Source organism: Polyodon spathula, chromosome 11 (assembly GCF_017654505.1).
Source record: "Polyodon spathula isolate WHYD16114869_AA chromosome 11, ASM1765450v1, whole genome shotgun sequence".
Taxonomy (NCBI): Eukaryota; Metazoa; Chordata; class Actinopteri; order Acipenseriformes; family Polyodontidae; genus Polyodon; species Polyodon spathula.
Genome location: NC_054544.1, coordinates 47157494 through 47180872, shown reverse-complemented (window position 1 = coordinate 47180872; position 23379 = coordinate 47157494). Strand labels below are relative to the sequence as shown.

The 23379-nt window shown below is 39.7% G+C and overlaps 1 protein-coding gene across 2 annotated transcripts in view; it reads left to right on the top strand.

Annotated features, from left to right (window-relative positions):
- The window catches only part of ankmy1 (ankyrin repeat and MYND domain containing 1), a 103276-nt gene that overhangs the window by 10692 nt on the left and 69205 nt on the right, over nt 1-23379 (top strand). For both annotated transcript variants that reach the window (XR_005951093.1, XM_041263088.1), the window contains exons 5-7: nt 3647-3863; nt 4649-4813; nt 6667-7082. Coding sequence is in view for 1 of the 2 variants with exons in the window: in XM_041263088.1 (XP_041119022.1) it covers nt 3647-3863; nt 4649-4813; nt 6667-7082 (798 nt within the window). In the remaining variant the exon portion in view is untranslated. The remainder of the gene's footprint in view (nt 1-3646; nt 3864-4648; nt 4814-6666; nt 7083-23379) is intronic.

Genomic DNA, 23379 nt, shown 5'->3' with positions numbered 1-23379 from the left:
TAAAACATTAAAAATAATTATAATAGCATAAGACTATTTTAAATAAGTAAATACATTTCCAATAATGTATATTGAATAATAAAATAGTAAAAAATGGATATCAATAATAGAAAGGCTTATGTATATAAATAAGTCTTCAATCTTGACTTAAAAAACAGCAAGACTCCTAGCTTCTCTGACAAAAAAAGGCAGAGTGTTCCATAATGTAGGAGCCTTATAAGAAAAGGCCCTTCCTCCCATACTATTAGTATTTACCATTGAAATAACAAAGAGACCTGCATTCTGAGACCTAAGATTCCTCTTAGGAATGTATGGGATCAGCAGCTCTTGTAAATAACTGGGTGCTAATCCATTAAGGGCTTTATAAGTCAAAAATAAAATGTTAAAATCAATTTGAAACTGCACAGGAAGCCAGTGTAAGGAGGCCAAGACAGGAGTGATGTGTTCACCATTTCTGGTTTTAGTTAGAATTCTTGCAGCGGAATCTCAGAATCTCAGTGCATTACAATAGTCGATTTACGATGAAACAAAGGTATGCATTAGCCTCTCAACATCAGATACAGAAGTAATAGATCTAAGTTTAGCTCTGTTTCTCAAATGATAAAAAGATGCTTTAGTAATCATAGTATCAAAAATGACCCCCAAATTTCTTGCTTCAAGTTTTATTTAGTTCTTAGGAAAGGCTGCTAAGATCTATTTTATATAAATCAACATTTATTCTGACTACCTGTTCTGGTAGTTTACCTGCACTGTTTATTTATTATCGGTATCTTATCAGTATCAGCCGATATGGGTAGTTAACTATCGGTTATCTGCATCGGCCAAGAAAGTCTTTATCGGTGCACCCCTACTACCTACAATAATTAAAGTACTCATGTACACATGCGGTATGCACCCCTAATTTATATTATTGAGTTGATTCTATGATCCCAAAAGCCTCATCTCTGTTTATTCTGAGTTTAACATTTTTTTTTTTTACATCCATTGCTTAATGGCAGCAAGACATGTAGTCAGAATATTTTCAGCTGAGGTGTCACCTGGTTTTAGAGATAAATATGCTCTTCAAAAAAAGCAGCCCATAGGTGTTTTGAATGTACTTTTTATAGCATTAGTAAGGCAGTTTGCATAGTAAAATAGACAGCGCCAAAGAACCTTAACCTGTACAGAAATCATTAAGACATTCAATAAAGTCACTTTCAAAGGTCAAACAAAGTTCAAGATCAACAGAAATCAGTAACAGGTATGTCCAGAATTGGCATCGATGATGGTCTGACATCTCCTGTCCGTGATCGAATCAGAGCCTTGATAACATGCCAGGGGATTGCAAGAGCCTGGATAAGTCCTTGTAATGTCTGTGGCTCAGGGTGATGTCGTCGCACACGTTGGTCAAGCTTGTCGCACAAATGCTCAGTGGGGTTCAGATCTTGTGATCGAGATGGCCAGGGAAGCACTTGAACATTGTTCTGAGTGAGGAAGCTGTGGTGGCTCGGGCTGTGTGCAGTCATGCATTATCATGCTGGAAAATCACGTTACTATGGTTCATGAATGGGATCACATGAGGCCGTATGACCTCATGACAATAGCACTGAGCTGTCAGGTTGCCTTGAACGTGCACAAGGCTGGTTCTGCTACTGTCTGAGATTGCCGCCCACACCATGACACCACACCACCAAATCTGTCAACCTGTTGCACACAGTTGGCCACAAAATATTCATGATGTCGCCTGGGTACCCGGGCTGTTCCATCAGCATGTTGAAGCAGAAATCTAGATTCATCGCTGAACACCACGTTTCTCCATCTTTGTATGGCACTACTGAAGTCGTAGTTGTCGATGTTGCGGCTTAAGAATCACTCCTCTAACTGGCTTTCTTGCTTGGATATCTGCCTCCCGTAGGCGGTTTCTGGCAGTCTGGTTGGAAATTGTATGCATTCCTGGTACTGCAGGTGTTGTAGAGGTTGCAGTGGTGAACCTGTCACGTAAATGACGTAGGCGTAGAAATCTGTCCTGGGCTGCCGTCGCCACACGTGGTCTACTGGATCTTGGGCGGTCAAGTGTTGTTTCACGTTGGTGGTATTGGTGCCACAGTTGTCCTATAGTGCTCTGGGAAACATTCAGATGCTGTGCCATGGCAGACTGAGATTCACCGGCTTCCTAATATCCAATAGCATTATTCCGTTGAGCATCGGTAAGGCATAACTTCAAATATGTCTATAGCGAATACCAATAAGACATGCAAGCTGAGAACCCTCCACTTTTATAGCCACATGTCGGCATGTTGCACAAGCAGTGAATGCACAGGAATATTGCAAATCTGAAGCAAATGGTGTTCATTTTGGGAATATTCACTTGTTGTTATTTTGTCGTACGTCATGCGTTTTCGATCCTGACAATGTGACACTCAGCAAAACATGTTTAAATAAAATACAATTCTTTTGATCAAGTATTGTTGCAATTTTTAAGATTTTAGAAAAAATATCTGCTATGTGTTTCTTTTTTTGAAGGGTATATCATTTAATATCATTAGCATAACCATTAAATATTACCCCATGTCTACGGACAATATCGCCCAAGGGTAGCGTAAACAAAGAAAACAAAATTGGCCCAAGAACGGAACCCTGTGGGACACCACATGTAACTTCAGATAAAAAAGAGGGTTCTTATTCAACTGTAGCAAATTGAAACCTATTTGACAGATAGGATTCAAACCAAGACAGGACACAACCTGACAACCCCACTTGATTTCCAAGACGGTGAATCACAATAGGATGATCAATAGAGTTGAATGCTGCAATGAGATCTACAAGTATAAGAACTGAGGGTGGATCCATATCGGAAGATAACAGCACGTAAATTAGTACTATGATCAGGGCAGGAGCCTGACTCAGATTTCTCCTATATATTATGTACGGCCAGCAATGTATTAAGTTGATTAGCGACTATTCTGTCTAAAACTTTAGATAAAAAGGGGAGATTAAAAATGGGCCTAAAATTGTTAAGAACTTTTGGATCCATAGTAATGGTCCAAGCAATGGTTTTACTACAGCAACCTTAAAGGAGTCGGGAAAAATACTAGATGGAAGGGTACTATTGCTAATACTTAAAACTTTAACATGAATCCTAGAGAATAAGTCTATTAACAGTTTAGTAGGAATAGGGTCTAAAGCACATGTAGTGGATTTCATCTTCATAACTATATTAGTTATAGCTAGCTGATTAATCAAGGAAAAAGATCCAAAGGTTTGTTTTGCTGTAGCAAGACCCAAGGTGGGAGTTTTGTCAATGTTATTAGATGGCATATTGAAACTGAATGTATTGTTTGATGTCTGATTTCTTCTAACAATGATTTTCTTGTTAAAATGATTCATAAAATCATCACAGCTTGCTGATGATAAAGTATTCAAAGCAGGCTGTCTTTAAAATGCTGTAAGAAGACTTCTAGTCAAAAGGTTTGTCATAGGATTTACAAGTGTGATGAACCTTGCTAAGGACATGCTTTAACACAAGTTATCAAGTGTACCAGGAAGTGGGAGTATATGGAGGCTGTGTGTTTGCCTGTTACCTGCTACTGTGGCTCTGGTTTTCTTTTGCATTGGTAGCAGGGTGCATGTCACTGACAGACTGCCTGTGCTGTGTTCTTCTCTCCAGAAAGGGGGCGGAGGGGCTGGGCTGGGATGTGGACTCTATTCTGTCAGCAGATCGCTCTGTGTTTGGACCCCCCGGCCCCCTGGAGCTCCACGCTCAGCAGATGATTGAAGATGCGAGGCAGGGGAACTACCAGAGCATCTACAGGAGCCTGCGGGATGGGCTGGTACATCCCGACCTCTCAGACGCATCAGGGAACTCTACTCTCATCACCGCTGCGGTAAGAGAGGGAGCCAAGAGAGGAGCACAGACATACGCACACACACACACACACACAACCGACCACACCAACAGATCAGGACACGATTGTCATCACTGCCATGGTAAAAGAGGGAGCCAAGAGAGGAGGAACACACACACACACACACACACACACACACACACACAACAGACCACACCAACAGATCAGGACACGATCGTCATCACTGCCATGGTAAAAGAGGGAGCCAAGAGAGGAGGAACACACACACACACACACACACACACACACACACACACACACACACCCACACACCACAGGAGGAAAGAGAAGGAAGCAATGTGAGAACTCAGTGTAGCACTAGAAGTCTGTTTTAAAATGAAACACGTATTTCTTTAAAAACTGCATATTTGAGACCTGTGTAGCCAATGAAATGCAACATTGCTGAGATTTATAAGAACAAAAGAAAGTTTACAAATGAGAGGAGGCCATTCAGCCCTTCTTGTTCGTTTGGTTGTTAGCAGCTTATTGATCCCAGAATCTCATCAAGCAGCTTCTTGAAGGATCCCAGGGTGTCAGCTTCAACAACATTACTGGGGAGTTGATTCCAGACCCTCACAGTTCTCTGTGTAAAAAAGTGGAATTGCTTGTTAGCTGTACTTACTTTATACTGACTCTAGAGGGACGTTGTTTCAATACAGGATTTGGGATTGACTCTAATGTATGTCCCTACATTGTGTGGAGCAGTGTGGTTCTTGTGGTTCTGTAGGAAGCCTGTTCCACTCACAGCGCCGTGTCTCTTCCAGGTCCATGGCCATAATGATGTGATTAACATCCTTCTAGACAATGGTGCTGATGTGGATAAGCTGAACGACGAGGGCATGTCTGCGCTGTCTGCCTGCTTCGTCCTATACTACACGCCGCAGAGTTTTCATGGCAACATGGTCAAAGGGACCCAGGGCACAGCACAAGTGAGTCGGGCAGGCCAGTCTATCCAAACACAGCAGGGCCTTCATTTAGGAGTGAGAGGATGGGTTTATTTCTGCTTGCCTTCATGAACGGGGGAATGCTTGGAACCAATCAGAAAACACATCACGTGAAGCACTTCCTGTCTGTCTGCAAGGCTGACCGTGTAAAGCATTTAATTGAATAGATAACGACACAGAGTATGAAAAACAACCAGGCTCCACTGTACCCTTACTGCTAGGCAGACCCTAAGGCTAACTACTATATCGGGAGATCAAAATTCTTAACGCGTAACACTGGACTGGACATTTAAATAGATTAACACACTTTGAGAACACTTTCTATTATTCAAGAGGCAAAACAACTTCAGGAAAGCATTCAAATCCAGCTGAAAGCATGCATGTGCACATTGCTATTGATATTGACACCTGTGGAAAGGGTGTGGGTAATTCACTGACCAGGAGACAGACAGGTGTATTTGGGAAACACCACACAGGTGCCCAGTTTTATTTTAGACCGGCTCTTTTTTTTTTTTTTTGTATTTTTCTCTCCGGTAGAGGGCACTGTTGACCGTGGGCTGCCTATCAACGATGATAGACAGCACCACGGAAATACCACAGCTGGTACACGAACTGCAAATGCACTCGCAGGTGCTCAAAGAAATAATAATGAAAACAGAAGGCGAAAAGAACAAGGGAAAATAAAACAGTAATAAAACTACAAATAAAAGGTGCTGCACTCGGCAGCGTTATCCCGGTCGCCGCTACCCGCACGACCCGGATCACCGTCCTACTCTCTCGGCTATCTCGTCTGCTCTTTCACAATACGCCGGGGTCTGCCCAAGGGTTCCCCGCTCTCTCTCTCTGTCTCGCTGATTCCCGGTCCCGAATCAAAGTGTCCGCACCCTTAGCGCGTCTAAGTGGGCAGACCTGAGGAAACAACAGAGCGTTATTTTATAGGACCAACAATCACCCAAGACCCGCCTCTCGGCCATTCAGAGAGGGGGAAAGTCCACACTCACACTTTCCCACCTCCCCGTGTCACTGCCATGACTCACAGGCGGTTGTTGGGCGACTGCCGCCCTCTTCCTGCAGCCCGTGAACACGCCAGCAGAGTCAGCACAGATCTCTCCCTGTTACAACACCTAATACATGTGTTGACAAAACTGCATTATTAAAACCAACAAGACATGTTTTTCATGATAACATTTCTCCAGATTGAACAAAAAAAGGCTGTAGCAAGTGAAATGACCACAGGGCTCTATGAAAGCTCATAACAAGTATAAAGCATGGAAAAGAAAGTCTGAATTAACTTCATCAGATCAAGCTTAAAAACCAGGCTTATGAAAGAAAGTCTGAATTAACTTCATCAGATCAAGCTTAAAAACCAGGCTTAGGAAAGAAAGTCTGAATTAACTTCATCAGATCAAGCTTAAAAACCAGGCTTAGGAAAGAAAGTCTGAATTAACTTCATCAGATGATGCTTAACAACCAGGCTTAGGAATAGTGCGATTGTCGTTGGATTTGAACGAATGCAAGATTCCAAAATTAGATCCAGTAAATAAAAATCACTCAACAGCACTTGTTGTATAAACAGTAATACTGATACTGAAGTTTTTGCGATCCCATGTTTGATAAATTTATCATGTTCCCCCCAGAAAAAGCTAAATTGCACCATGAAGTATGTTTGGCAGAAAGTAACTGCATAACTATTTCCAAACTGACGAACTTGGCGAGGTGTATAATATGTAGTGCACTTTTGATTTGGATTGTATCTGCAAACGCAACCTGTTACAAAAGCATCTGAAATCTTTGGAGTAAAAAATATTATTTTTTTTTTATTATCTCCCATTTTTAAGATGTTGCAGTCCATAACCAAAGCAGAAGAGGTGGCTGAGCCAGCACCATCTGAGAGACAGTCAGGAGGGAGCACCCAGCGTAGCATCATTGTGCGGGACGGGCGTGTCAAGCTCGGCAACATCATGTTGCAAGACTCCCCCCGCTGGGCCGATGAGGACAGCGAGAGTGAGGAGAAGGATTGGCTGAAGGAGACAAAGAGGGAGCTGCAGACAGGAGGGCTGGTAGGGGAGCAGGGGCAGGAGCAGGTGAAGAGAGACAGAGAGGAGTTTGACTCAGCCTGCAGTATGCACTCCTACACTGTGGAAGCTTCTGAGAGAGCCCTGCAAAGCACCGGAGAAACACTGAGTAACAACACACAGCTCCGACCCAGCTCATCCCAGGAGACTGTGCACAGGATAGCCCAGCTCAAGGCAGAGTGAGTCCACACACTCATACCTTCCAATTGTATTGCATTCATTTTTCATTTGTGAAAGGTTTTGTTCAAGTTTTCGAAAGTTTGCAGTGATTGGTTTAGGGTTCTTGCTCTATTTTTTGATGATTTTGATTTTATTTAATCTGTTCTTACCTGGCCTTGAGCTGGTCTGGAGAATCTCAACTGACAGCACTCAACAAACGTTCTCATTCCAATAATATCATGTAACAGTGTGACTTTTGAGTGTATACAAAACAGAACGACTGGGAGGTGGGACATTTTTTTCTCCTTTTATCCCAATAAGATCCCTTACTTCCTAAATAACTTTGTATCCCAGTTAATGATCAAGCCATCTCACAAGTTCAAGGTACCCCAGAATATGTATTTTTACAAATGTATAATGTACACCAGTGGCGGCGGCTAGTGGGGAGGCAGAAAAAAGGCAGTGGGCTTGGGGTCCCCTTAAGAAAAACGTGGCCATATATTGTAGTATTTATCTAAGGTACAATGTTGTAGACTCATGAATCTTCACACAGTAATGGAAGCCTATGGGAATTAATGTATGCTCTATTTAAAAAACTACCTTGATCTTGACCTCTGACCTCTCATTAAGGTCAAATGAGAACTAGCTTTTAACTCCTTCCAGAGTGTAGATAGGGTAATGGGTACTATAGAAAACATATATGAACCCATATGTGCTCTATCAAGAAATGTCCTTGCCCGTGACCTCTGACCTTTTGTAAAGGTCAAATAAAGAACTAGCTTATAAGAACATAAGAAAGTTTACAAACGAAAGAAGGCCATTCAGCCCATCTTGCTCATTTAGTTGTTAGTAGCTTATTGATCTCAGAATCTCATCAAGCAGCTTCTTGAAGGATCCCAGGGTGTCGGCTTCAACAACATTATTGGGAAGTTGGTTCCAGACCCTCACGATTCTCTGTGTAGAAAAGTGCCTTCTATTTTCTGTTCTGAATGCCCCTTTATCTAATCTCCATTTGTGACCCGTGGTCCTTGTTTCTTTTTTCATGTCTAAAAAGTCTGTTGGGTCGACATTTTCAATACCTTTTAGGATTTTAAATGCTTGAATCAGATCGCTGTGTAGTCTTCTTTGTTCAAGACTGAATAGATTAAATTCTTTTATCCTGTCTGCATATGGCATGCCTTTTAAACCCGGAATAATTGTGGTCGCTCTTCTTTGCACTCTTTCTAGAGCAGGAATATCCTTTTTGTAGTGAGGTGACCAGAACTGAACACAGTATTCTAGATGAGGTCTTACTAATGCATTGTACAGTTTTAACATTACTTCCCTTGATTTAAATTGAACAATTTTCACTATATATTCAGCCTTTGCTGGCCTTTTTCATAGCTTCCCCACATATCTAGATGAAGACATTTTTGAGTCAACATAAGCTTCTAGGTCTTTTTCATAGGTTCCTTCTTCAATTTCAGTATCTCCCATATGGTATTTATAATGTGCATTTTTATTGCCTGCATGCAGTACCTTACACTTTTCTCTATTAAATGTCATTTGCCATGTGTCTGCCCAGTTCTGAATCTTGTCTAGATCATTTTGAATGACCTTTGCTGCTACATCAGTGTTTGCCACTCCTCCTATTTTTGTATCATCTGCAAATTTAACAAGTTTGCTTACTATGCCAGAATCTAAGTCACTAATGTAGATTAGGAATAGCAGAGGACCTAATACTGATCCCTGTGGTACACCACTTGTTACTTCGCTCCATTTTGAGGTTTCTCCTCTAATCAGTACTTTCTGTTTTCTACATGTTAACCAATGCCTAATACATATGGATGCATTTCCTTGAATCCCAACTGCGTTCAGTTTGAGAATTAATCTTTTATGCGGGACTTTGTCAAAAGCTTTCTGTAAATCTAAATCCGTGTCATCTGCTTTGCAATTATCCATTGTTGATGTTGCATTCTCAAAAAAATCAAGCAGGTTAGTTAGACATGATCTCCCTTTCCTAAAACCATGCTGACTGTCTCCCATGATACTGTTAACATATAGATAATTTTCCATTTTGAATCTTTTTATAGTTTGCATAAGTTTACATATAATAGAAATCAGACTTATTGGTCTGTAGTTACCTGGTTCAGTTTTGTTTCCCTTTTTGTGGATCAGTATTACATGTCAAGAGACTGTTGTATGATCTTGGTTAGCGGATTGTAAATAACTTCTTTCATTTCTTTGAGTGCTATTGGAAGGATCTCATCCGTCCCAGGGGATTTGTTTATTTAAAACAGGATAGGAACAGCTTGACATGTGGGGCATGTTGTCCGTGTTTTTCTTTGTAAAAACTTGTGTAAAGTAATAATTTCATATATTCTATTTTTTTCTCTTCATCTATGATTTTGCCATTTGTATCTCTTAAACATTTAACCTCCTCTTTGAATGTTCTCTTACTGTTATAATATTGGAAAAACTTTTTGGAGTTGGTTTTGGTCCCCTTAGCAATGTTCAATTCTATCTCTCTATCTTGCCTTTCTAACTTCCTTTTTGACTTGCATTTGTAGTTTTGACTACTCCTTCTGTGTATTTTGTTGTTGGTCCCTTTTAAACTCTCTGTAAAGTGCCTTTTTTCGCTGTTTTTTTTTTTTTAATTGATCTGACCATTTTGGCAATTTTGCTTTTTAATTTAGATTTGTCTACTTGCTTAGAGAATGCAGGTGGGGTCATGGTGGATTTTTCGCAGATTTTGGCCAATTTAAAAAAATCTTCTCAGAAACCACTTATGGTAGAAATGTGAAACTTGAGGTACAGACTACCCTTATGCCCTATATTTAGATTTGTTCAAGAGAAATTGATTGGGTAGTGAGGCTTATGGGAATTAATGTCAACGAGAGAATGAGATTGATTGGCCACATGGTTTGGTAGCCATATTGGATTTTTCAAGAATTTTGGACAGTTTAAAAAAATCTTTTCCGAAATCGCTTATGGTAGAGATGTGACACTTGGGGCACAGGCTACCCTTGCCCTATATTTAGATTTGTTCAAGAGAAGTCGATTGGTCACATGGTTTGGCGGCAATATTCAGACGTCTTCTTCTCTGAAACCGTTATGCTGATTGAAGCAAAACTTTGCACACATAGCTTTGGCAAGGTTTTCTATCAAGTTTGTTTAACACTTAGCGGTTCATTTATTCAGCGCTTGTCTGGCATGTCAGGTCCAATTTATTTTCACACGTGCTGTTTATTTTACACGTGCTGTTTAAAATATTCATAGTAAAACAGGTTTAAAAGGCACTGAATCACAAAAGTACACTCAGTACTGCATCTCCAGCCAAGCCCCACCCCTTGTTTGCTGTATTTTTCACATACCTCTGTATAGTGCATACTACTCCTGATCACTCGTTTTATCACCCGACTCCTCAATAATGCGATCCAAGTCATTATTTCATTACTATAATATCTCAAAAAGCTGTCCATGATATTCTTTGAGCGCTGGATGCAGAAGCAGCTCTCTCCTTTGTATATGTCCGTGTTATCTCTGTGGTGCATGGGGCTATCAGATACACCCTTTTTCCAGCTTCATTCGGCTCCTATCGGTCTCACTCTGTCATTAAAAGGTTTTCTCTAATTTTTCCGGAGAAAAGACTAGAGACCTGTGCTTTACGTCTTTTTGATGATGTCGGACATTGTCTGACATTAGACTGGAAACGGAAAATTGTAATGTCAGACCTGGTCAGACATATGACTGCAAAGGGTTAAAGCAAGTTGCTACATATAAAAAACATGGCTGGTGCAAACCAATCAAATTTGAGCTATGGTCAATTTGCACATACTACGTTGCTAAAGGTCAAATGGAAAACTTGCTTATAACTCTTTTAAGAGTGCAGACAGTGTCATAGTTACCATAGAGAACATATATGAACCCATATATGCTCTATTAAACAATGACCTTCCCTGTGACCTTTGAGCTCTCCTTAAGATCAAATGTAAAACTAGTTTATAACTCCTTACAGAGTTTAAATAGGGTCATGTTTAAAATGGAACACAGGTAGTAACCCATATATTTATCCAAAAAGATCCTTGACCGTGACCTTTTACCTCATCTTAAGGTCAAATGCAAAACTGGCTAATAATTGGTTACTCTGGAACACATATAGGAAACCATATGGGCTCTATCCAGAAATTACCTTAACCTTGACCTTTGACCTGTAAAGTTTGTTAAAATTAAATTTGCTGCATCAAAAAACATGCAGGCCATGAACAGATCAAATTTCAGCATATATTGTACTATTAAGCTATAGAGAATATAGTACAGTCTTCAAAGCTGAAAGACTAGTAGAGGGCAATGGGGTGCTATGCCACAGGGGAAATACAGTCATAGGTCACATGGTCTGACACTTGGTGCCCGGTCATTGCTGCTTGCAGCTATTATTATTATTATTATTATTAATTAATTAATTAAATTTGGCAGGCGCCCTTATCCAAGGTGACTTACAGGTGTTACAGGGCAGTACTGCACAGGGTTAAAACACATGATTAATATTTAAATACAGTATAGTTTACAATTAGTGCAACTAATACTATTAAAATAGAATATGAGCTAGGATGCAACAAGTTATATCTACAATCATGGGGTTTCCATGCGGGTCAATTTACTACATGAAATGGCGATGCGTGTACATGTTTGAGAGAAATACTCGGGTAAACCAGGTTTGTGGCCAAAAAAAAAGGCCAAAGAGAGGGATAGGGTAAATTTCATTTACTCGTGTAAACACACAGGAAAGCCCAGTTTCACATGGAAACCCACATTTCACAGGTAATTGTGAATGAGTGTGTTTATTCTTAACTATAAATATTGCAAGTGAGCAGGTCAGTTGTTACTGTGGGTTTCAAGGTGGCAGAAAGTAGTGGCTGAAGGGCGAGTTTATGGTTAGCAGTGGTGTAGTTCACCTTAATAATAATGCAGGCAGCTTTCTTTTTATTACTGTTTTTTGCTGTGTCTGGTCTGTCATATTGTATATCTCTTGTGTGTTTACAGTTCTGTATAAAACCACTGCGTTATGCCCGTGTTATAATATTAATGCAGCTGCTTGAGAATACTCTTGCTGCTTAAATGTCTATTTTATTAATTCCCATCCTTTTTTTTTTTTATCCCAGCTATGTCCAAAGATAACGTGTGTCTGCCCTCCAAGTTAGTAAATATAGTTTGTGAACTGGATGTCATGAGCCAGCTCGATCACCCAAAACAGCACAACAACATCCAACAAGTTGTTGATGCCCTCACCTCAGAACTGACCAAATAAAACTGCAAATAAACGTATTGATTGTGTTTTATTTGTTTGCATCATTAATATTTGACACAACAGTAAATCCAACACAACTTAAAAGAAAGGCAGCATTAGATTAGACTCCTCAGATGACTCCTGTCCAATTGAAACTGGCGGCTGAGGTAACCTTCATAGATGCCAAGTCCGCTTATAGCAGAATTAGGCTTGTTTTTGAGAGAAATAATGATATACCGTACAGGCGAAAAGATAGTGAACAAATACTGCTGGGAAGAGCTAAAATAATATAAATACAACTTCAAACAAACACTAACAGAGAACAAACAAAACCAACAACTAGATTTGTTCCCAGAGAAAGTAAGTGGTATCATAATATAAAACTTTGGAAATGTATCTCACTTTCTTGACGCTAGCGTTGCACAATGCAACGAACATAGAGGCACGCAGTGTCTTTTGGGAATAGTAGCTTATCTGGTACACACTGAAAGGTGTTTCTAATCAGAAGTAATGAAGTCAACAACATGCTGGTTTAAAGGGGACTAAACCGTCATAGGATTTTCCATCGCTAACGCAGTTTATTTTTTGTCCACTGTATCATATGTTTTTAAAATGTTCCTACCGTTTATAATGGATTTCTTCTTCAAGTCAAAATCTCTTTCCACCACTCACTTTACATCCTCAGTAAAACAATGATTCAGCATTTGAGTTGTTCCTCCAATTAAAAGTAGGGATCAGACTACATCATCTACCATTGCTAGTACTGTGTGTGATTACACTATGTAACACAATTTTTGTTCCTGGGTAGTAAGTGTTATTTCCAAATTTCTTATGCCTCAAAAGTATAGAAAATGGCTATTATTCCCCACAAACTTTGCTTTTGTGACCAGGACAGTGATATTTTGAAATTTACCTATTTCCAATGAGAAAACGGGCAAATTTGTATCTTTTCGTATTTACAGTATAATCGTAAATCTCGAAAAACTACTCACTTCTAAATCTTTTGTAGTCATTTTTGTATTATTTTTGTATAAATACATGTTAATTTGGATTCATATGTTGTTTTTTTCTGACTTTATGTGAACGGACACACATTTGCCCGTTTTCTCGTTGGAAATAGTACATTTCAAAATATCACCGTTTTGGTCACAAAAGCAAAGTTTGTGGGGAATAATAGCCATTTTCTATACTTTTGAGGCATAAGCAATTAGGAAATAACACTTACTACCCAGGAACAAAAAAAAAAAAAAATTGTTACACGGTGTTGTAGACGATAAGCGTTTGTAAGAGGCTTGCCTCCTCTGATGAGAAAAACTCTCTGGGCTCTGTAGCAGGGCGATTGCCCTGCACATGGAAACATTAGTGTTGGTGTAACGTATATGTGGAAATTGGTTTGTTTAGTTGCTTTTTGGAGTTATGTTTGATTAAATGATTGCTTACAGACGTGCGCTCGATTGAGACTTGCTGCCTTCTAGGTTTGGTTGAGAGGAAGGTCAGCAAGTAATTGGCTGTGCCGGTCCTCAATCAAGAGATGGGCGGGTCTCGACTGAGTGTCCGTTGGCATAAAAACATCCAGTGGGGATCGTTCTGGATTACTGCACCGCCATGCTACACAGAGGGGCGCTCTGCAGGAACTACAGCTACACAACACTTAAACTGCAACACTGTACTTGTGAAGGCAATGTCCAGCCGAGGCCGTATGAAGCAGCAGCAGTCGTCGTGTGAATACCGGTTCATAAGTAGGTTAGTTTAGGGTATAGTGATCCCATGTAATGTACAGCGAGGGTTACGTAGTGTAGCCGGTTCCTGGAGCAGGACACCTCATTTATAAGGCTAGCGCTCACCGTATGTGGCACCTTTTATTTGTAGTTTTTGTACTATGTTTTATTTTGCCTTTTGTACAGTCTACTGTATGTGTCCTTTGTGCATTACCATTGCTGGTAGCGTCACATGACTAGTTTGTTTACTTTCTGTTGTGTGTGAATAAATCCTGTGTGCTCCTGAGTGGCGTTTCAACTCCAAATCCCATGTCTGTCGTGACACGATACCCTGTCACTGTATTGATTCATATTGCGTCCAATGGCTAACTGTCTTAAAGAACAATTCGGCTATTAGAAAACTTTGCTTTGCTTGCTTCCTGGGGGTTTACTCCTAGCTGGAGACTACTCTCCTGTGGTTCATAGCAGATAGGAGTTTATCATGGAGACTCTGAGTCTACATTATTGTATTATAATGCTACACATCTTATATATATATATATATATATATATATATATATATATATATATATATATATAGACACACACACACACACACACAGTGCCTATAGAAAGTCTACACCCCCTTTCAAAATGTTCACCTTTTGTTGCCTTATAGCCTGGGATTTAAATGCATTAATTTTTTTTATTTTTTCATTTATCTACACATCCTACCCCACATCTTCCAAGTGAAAAAAGTATTCTAGAAATGTGTTAAAAAAGAATTAAAAATAAAAACTGAAATAGCTTGTTTGGATAAGTGTCCACCCCCCTTTAATAGCAATCCTAAATTAGCTCAGGTGTAACCAGTTGCCTTCAAAATCACACATCAAGTTAAGTGGCCTCCACCTGTGTTAAATTGTAGCGATTCACATGGTTTCAGGATAAATTCAGGAGTTCCTGTAGGTTCCCTCTGCTGGGTAGTGCATTTCATATCAAAGACTCAACCATGAGCACAAAGGCACTTTCAAAAGAACTCCGGATAAAGTTATTGAAAGGCAGAGATCAGGGGAGGGGTATAAAAAATATCAAAGGTCTTGAATATCCCTTGGAGCACGGTCAAGATGATTATTAAGAAGTGGAAGGTGTATGGCACCACCAAGACCCTGCCTAGATCAGGCCGTCCTTCCAAACTAGATGACCAAGCAAGAAGGAGACAACAATATCCCAACACTCTACAAATCTGGCCTGTATGGTAGCGTGGCAAGAAGGAAGCCATTACTCAAGAAAGCCCACCTTAAATCCCGTTTGAAGTATGCAAAAAAACACTCAGGAGATTCTGTAGACATGTGGCAAAAAGTTTGGTGGTCTGATGAAACTAAAGTGTTAACTCAAGGGAGTGGAGACTTATCCAATTATGATCTTTCCGTTTGTATTTTTAATATATAATTTTTTTCTCAAGAAAAACTTTTTTCCCATTAACAGTGTGGAGTATGATGTGTAAAAGTTCGAGAGGGTGTAGACTTTCTATAGGCTATATATATATATACACACACACACACACACACACACACACACACACACAATGCCTTGAAAAATTATTATTATTAGTCTCACAGCCTGGGATTTTGCTGCATTACATTGGGAATTGTTATTTGTGAGTCACACATTCTTCTTCTTCTTCCCCCTCAAAAAGAAAGAAAATAGTAAGCAATAAAATCATAAAAATTAAAAAAAACTGAAATGTCATCATTTTTTAAGTATTCATCCCCTCTGGGTCAATACTTGGTTGAACCACCTCTGGCAGCTATTACAGCCAGTAGTCTTTTCGGATAAGTCTCTATTAACTTTGCACACCGTGATGGAGCAATATTTGCCCATTTGTCCTTGCAAAATTGCTCAAGCTGTGTCAGGTTAGTTGGGGAACGGTGATAGACAGCAACTTTGAGGTCTTGCCACAGATTTGCGATGGGATTATGGTCAGGACTCTGACTGGGCCACTCAAGGACTATCTATTTTGATCTATTTTCTTCATTTTAAGCCACTTCAGTGTTGCTCTGGCAGTGTGCTTTGAATCATTGTCCTGTTGAAAGACAAACTTCTTCCGCAGTTTGAGTTTTTTGGCAGAGGGGCACAGGTTTTTATCCAGGATTTCTCTGTTATGTGCACCTTTCATCCTCCCATCAATTCTGACAATATTGCCAGTCCCTGCTGCTGAAAAGCATCCCCATAGCATGATACTACCACTGCCATTCTTTACAGTGGGGACGATGTTACCTGGCTGCTGTGCAGTGTTTGATTTGTGACACACATACCGCTTAGCGTTCAGGCCAAAAAGTTCCACTTTAGTCTCATCAGACCACAAGACATTCTGCCACATAACTGTAGTATCTTCTAGGTGACGTTTTGCAAACTCTTTGTGGGCAAGGATATGGGTTTTTTTCAGCCAGGGCTTCTTCCTTGCCACTCTCCTATAAAGGCCCTTTTTGTGGAATGTCTTGGAGATTGTTGATACATGAACATCATTGCCCGTCGCAGCCACTGACTTCTGTAACTCATTCAGAGTCACAGTTGGCCTCACAGTAGCTTCCCTAAGAAGTGCACTTCTTGTCCGGCAACTAAGTTTAGAGGAGCAGCCTGATCTAGACAGTGTGGTGGTAGTTTCTTATTTTTCCCACTTCTGTACGATGGACTGCAAGGAACTTTGAGGAATGTTCAGTGCCTTTGAAATAGTTTTGTACCCTTCTCCAGATTTGTGCTTTTCCATAATCACATCCCTGACTTGCTTAGAATGCTTTTTCGTCTTCATTTTGATTCTTTCTTTTGAAAGTCTCTACCATACTGTGGGACCTTACAGAGAGAGCGGTATTTATCCACACAGATTCATTTAAAGCAGGTGATCCACTCATTTCTTACACAGGTGGAGTCCATCAACAAATTGTGTGACTTGTTGAGCTAATATATTTTTTTAATATTTTAGTAAATTGTTGAAAGCTTTTGGAATTTTTCTTTTGATTTGACATGGTGCTCAAGGCTTTGTAGATCAGTGGGAAAAAAAATCTTAATTTAATCTATTTCAAATTCTGAATCTGAGACTCTTAAATGTGAAAAAAGGGATGGGGGCTGAATACTTTTTCAAGGCACTAATATATATATATATATATATATATATATATATATATATATATATATAGTGCCTATAGTAAGTATTCACCCCCCTTGGGTGTTTTCACAGTTTGTTGTGCTACAACCTGAAATCTTAATGCATTTAATGTGATTTTTTTCCCCATTGATTTACACAACCTACTCAACACTTTTATAGAGGCAGGAGAATTTTTATTGTGAAACAACAGTTAATGAAAAATAAAAAAAAACTTATTGGTTAGATAAGTATTTACCCCCTTGAGTCAATACTTGATAGAACCACATTTGGCAGCAATTACAGCTGAGAGTCTTTTGGGGTAAGTCTCTACCAGGTTTGCTTGTCTGGATCGTGCAATATTTACGCATTCTTCTTGGCAATATTGTTCAAGCTCTGTCAAGTTTAATGGGGATTGTTGGTGGACAACAATCTTCAAGTCTGGTCACAGATTCTCAATCTGATTCAAGTCCGGACTTTGACTGGGGCACTCTAGGACATTCACTTTCTTGTTTTTAAGCCACTCCAGTGTCGTTTTGGCTGTGTGCTTGGGGTCATTGTCCTTCTGAAAGGCAGGTTTTCCTCAAGGATTTTCCTGTATTTAGCTCCATCCATTTTGCCCTCTATCCTGACAAGCTTCCCAGTCTCTGCCGATGAAAAGCATCCCATAGCATGCTGCCACCACCATGCTTCACAGTAGGGATGGTGTTACCTGGGGGATGTGCTGTGTTGGGTTTGCGCCAGCCATAATGCTTTGCATTTAGGCCAGATAGTTCCATTTTTGTTTCATCGGACCACAAATCTTTTGCCACATCTCCCACATGCCTTTTTGGAAATGCCAAGCAGGATTTTACATGGGTTTTTCAAAAATGGCTTCCTTCTTGCCACTCTTCCATAAAAGCCAGATTTGTGGAGTACCTGAGCTATTGTTGACACATGGACAGTTTCTCCCATCTCAGCCATAGAACGCTGTAGGTCTTTCAGAGTTGTCATTGGCCTCTTGGTGGCTTCTCTGACCAAAGCCCTTCTTACGCGGCAGCTCAGTTTGGGAGGACGGCCTGCTCTAAGCAGATTCTGGGTGGTGCCGTATACCTTCCACTTTTTAATGATCGACTTGACTGTGCTCCAAAAGATAGTCAGTGCCTTTGAAATCTTTTTATACCCCTCCCCTGATCTGTGCCCTTCCACAACTTTATCCCAGAGTTGTTTTGAAAGCTCTTTGGTCTTCATGGTTCTATCTTTGCTTTGAATTGACTACCCAACTGTGGGAGCTTACAGAGACAGGTGTATTTAATCTGAAATCATGTGAATCACTTTTATTGCACACAGATGGACTCCATTTAACTCATTGTGTGAATTCTGAAGGCATTTGATTGCATCTGAGCTTATTTAGGAGTGTCATAGCAAAGGGGGTGAACACTTATCTAATGAAGACTTTTTGTGGTTTTATTTGTAATTGATTTATTTTTAAGTGTTGAGTAGGTTGTGTAAATCAAAGGGGAAAAAAATCCCATTTAAGTGCATCAAGATTTCAGGTTGTAACGCAACAAACTGTGAAAACGTCCAAGGGGGGTGAATACTTACTATAGGCACTGTATATATATATATATATATATATATATATATATATATATATATATATATATATATATATATATATATATACACACACATACATACATACATACACACACACACATATATATATATATAATCAGTCCCTTGCAAATTTCAGACCCCTGACCAATTCTCTCATATTACCGAATTACAAATGGTACATTGAAATTTCGTTCTGTTTGATATTTTATTTTTAAACACTTAAACTCAAAATCAATTATTGTAAGGTGACATTGGTTTTATGTTGGGAAATATTTTTAAGAAAAATAAAAAACTGAAATATCTCGCTTGCATAAGTATTCAACCCCCACACATTAATATTTGGTAGAGACACCTTTCACTGCAATAACAGCTTTAAGTCTTTTGGTGTAAGTATGTGCCAGCTCTGCACACAGTGTCGGAGTGATGTTGGCCCATTCTTCTTGGCAGATTTGCTCCAGGTTGTTCAGGTTGGTTGGACGTTGGACGACGCTTGTGGACTGCAATTTTCAAATAGTGCCGCAGATTCTCAATGGGATTGAGCCACTCCAATGTTGCTTTGGCCTTGTGCTTGGGATCATTGTCCTGCCGAAAGGTGAATTTCCTTCCAAGCTTCAGCTTTTTAGCGGACTGAAGCAGATTCTCTTGCAGTATTTTCCTGTATTTTGCTCCATCCATTCTTCCATCAATTGTAACAAGATGCCCAGTCCCTGCTGATGAGAAGCATCCCCACAGCATGATGCTGCCACCACCATACTTCACTATAGGGATGGTGTGTCTTGAGGCATGGGAAGTGTTAGGTTTGCGCCACACATAGCGCTTTGAGTTTTGGCCAAAAAGCTCTATCTTGGTCTCATCTGACCACAAAACCTTTTCCCACATCGCAGCTGGGTCACTCTCATGCTTTCTGGCAAACTCCAGACGTGCTTTCAGATGGTACTTTTTGAGTAACGGCTTCTTTCTTGCCACCCTCCCATACAAGCCAGTGTTATGCAGAGCTCTTGATATGGTTGACTGGTGCACCATTACTCCACTCCCAGCCACTGAACTCCGTAACTCCTTCAAAGTGATTGTTGGCCTCTCTGTGGCTTCTCTCACAAGTCTCCTTCTTGTTTGAGCACTGAGTTTTGAGGGACGGCGTTTTATATCTTGATAGTGCCTGTTGTGGTGTGATGCAGCTTCCACTTCCTGTTTACTGATTCAACTGTGCTCACTGGGATATCCAAACACCTGGATATTATACTGTGCCCTTTCCCTAATCTATGCATTTGTATTACTTTATTGCTAACTTCTGTAGAATGCTCTTTGGTCTTCATTTTCCTTCAGATTCACAGCCTTACCAATGATCCTTCAACAGTGGGGTTTTTATCCAGAAAATGTGACAGCAACTTCAGTGGTTCATCAGGTGGAGGCCAATGGTAAGGTAATTGTGTCCTCGTTAGGGCAATTTCTTTTAGCGGTGCAAACTGGGAGCTTCCACAGCACACGGGTTGGATACTTATGCAAGCAAGATATTTCAGTTTTTTATTTTTCTTAAAAATATTTCCCAACATAAAACCAATGTCACCTTACAATAATTGATTCTGAGTTTCAGTGTTTAAAAATAAAATATCAAACAGAACGAAATTTCAATGTACCATTTGTAATTTGATAATATGAGAGAATTGGTCAGGGGTCTGAATACTTTTTCAAGGCACTGTATATATATATATATATATATATATATATATTATATATATATATACACACACTGTAGATATACTGTATATATTTACACCCACCCCTCTTTATATCGCCCCTCGCTGTTCTACGGATTCTGATATATTGCAGTCCTGCAGTTGGCTCCTCATTTTACTGTCTCTGCGTATGCCTCAACTGCAATATACAGGCACTTAGAATTACTGTTTGTTTTATTTCGTACTGCACATCACAAACAATATACAAAACAATTAAATAGAAAGCATTAATATTGTACTGTTATCATATACACACGTATTGCACAATAACACAAAGCAAATGAAATGTCTACTTGCTGAAGGAGTTTTTATTTTAGCCAATGAGGTGTTCACCTGTGGCAGCAATGCACTCGCACCAAGCCTCCTCTGTTATTGTTGGGAATGGATTATTTCATTGCAGCGGGGTTGTGCATTTGAGAAAGGAGAGGAAGACTCATGAAATGAATTGGAGACTGGAGTTGATGAGAAGCAATTTCCTTCTGCTTTACAAATTAAAATGCTGTAATGCTTTTTATAGGAAATTTAGAAAAAAAACATTTGTGTAGAGGATTTATATTGGACCGTGACACACCCGATAAAACAAGAGAGTGGTTGTACAGTATTTATTTGTTAGCCTGTTTCTATGGGTCTCTCGCTATATCACGGCCCTCGATATATAGCGGATTTATATGCTGTGTAGTGTTCTGTGATGTGAATGCTGTGTGCTGTGCAGTGTCCTGTGATGTGAATGCTGTGTGCTGTGCAGTGTCCTGTGATGTGAATGCTGTGTGCTGTGCAGTGTCCTGTGATGTGAATGCTCTGTGCTGTGCAGTGTCCTGCGATGTGAATGCTGTGTGCTGTGCAGTGTCCTGTGATGTGAATGCTCTGTGCTGTGTAGTGTCCTGTGATGTGAATGCTCTGTGCTGTGTAGTGTCCTGTGATGTGAATGCTCTGTGCTGTGTAGTGTCCTGTGATGTGAATGCTGTGTGCTGTGCAGTGTCCTGTGATGTGAATGCTGTGTGCTGTGCAGTGTCCTGTGATGTGAATGCTCTGTGCTGTGCAGTGTCCTGCGATGTGAATGCTCTGTGCTGTGCAGTGTCATGTGATGTGAATGTATGTTTGTGGTAAAGTGCCCACCCCTGTGTGTATTTTGTGTTATATGTTGTGTGTTAATGTTGGTGTGTAGTCATTGGGACATGGGATATAAAACAGGTCTGTGTAACACGAGTGTTTGAAATGTATATTTATTTAGGCACAAGGATTGCACAGCACTTCACGTGCAAGTAAAAAGTAATAATATGTGAGCACAGGGAATTGCACTTTATTAATTCACGTGCAGTTGTACTGAGATTCCAATTGAATGGTTGATTAGCAATCAATCGGTACAGCTGCATAAAAGCAGCATGTTTTCACTCACTGTGTTCAGTGAGTTGTGAACGGGATTGGAGACGGAGGTAATATTATTGTATAATTCTAATGTCATTATACAATGACATTAGAAATGTGTGTAGCAAAGGAGAAGCCATACTAATGGGGGATTTCAACTTCCCCCAAATAAAATGGGAAAACCCGGTGGGTAGCGCGAAGGATGAAATAGAAATGGTGGAAATGACAAATGACTGCTTCCTAACACAATTTGTGAAGGCACCCACTAGAGGGGAGGCATGCCTTGATTTAGTCTTTTCAAATAACGAAGATAGAATAACTAAAACAGAGGTCAGAGAACCACTGGCAAACTCAGACCATAACATGGTCTCATTTGAAGTGTTTTTTAAATCCCCAAAAGTAAAAACTAAAGTTAAGGTTTACAATTTTAGAAAAACAAACTATGAAGGCATGAAACAGAGACTAACAGAAGTAGATTGGAGTAAAATAGAGAAAACACCCACAGAAGAAGGATGGTTGTTCTTCAAAAATGTAGTACTAGAGGCGCAAAACAATTACATCCCTAAAGTAGACAAATCTAAATGTAAAACTAAATTGCCAAAATGGTTTAATAGATCAATTAAAAAAAATATTCAGCGAAAAAAGGCACTTTACAGAGCATTAAAAAAGGACCAAAAAGAAAGTACGCAGAAAGAGTACACGGAACTGCAAATGCAAGTCAAAAAGGAAGTTAGAAAGGCCAAGAGAGAAATAGAAATGAACATTGCTAAGGGAGCTAAAACCAATTCCAAAATGTTTTTCCAATATTACAACAGCAAGAGAACATTCAAAGAGGAGATTAAATGTTTAAGAGATACAAATGGCAAAATCGTAGAGGAAGAAAAAAAAATAGCAAATATGTTAAATGATTACTTTTCACAAGTTTTTACAAAGGAAGATACTGACAACATGCCCCACATGTCATCCAGTTCCTATCCAGTTTTAAATAACTTTAGCATAACTGAGGCAGAAGTGTTAAAGGGACTAGGAGCTCTTAAAATAAACAAATCCCCTGGGCCGGATGAGATCCTCCCAGTAGTACTCAAAGAAATGAAAGAAGTAATTTACAAACCGCTAACCAAGATCATGCAGCAGTCTCTTGACACAGGGGTGGTACCAACAGACTGGAAAATTGCAAACGTAATACCGATCCACAAAAAGGGAAACAAAACTGAACCAGGTAACTACAGACCAGTAAGCCTGACTTCTATTATATGCAAACTTATGGAAACTATAATAAGATCCAAAATGGAAAATTACCTATATGGTAACAGGGTCCTGGGAGACAGTCAACATGGTTTTAGGAAAGGGAGATCGTGCCTAACTAACTTGCTTGATTTTTTTGAGGATGCAACATCGATAATGGATAATTGCAAAGCATATGACATGGTTTATTTAGATTTCCAGAAAGCTTTTGACAAAGTCCCGCACAAAAGATTAATTCTCAAACTGAACGCAGTTGGGATTCAAGGAAACACA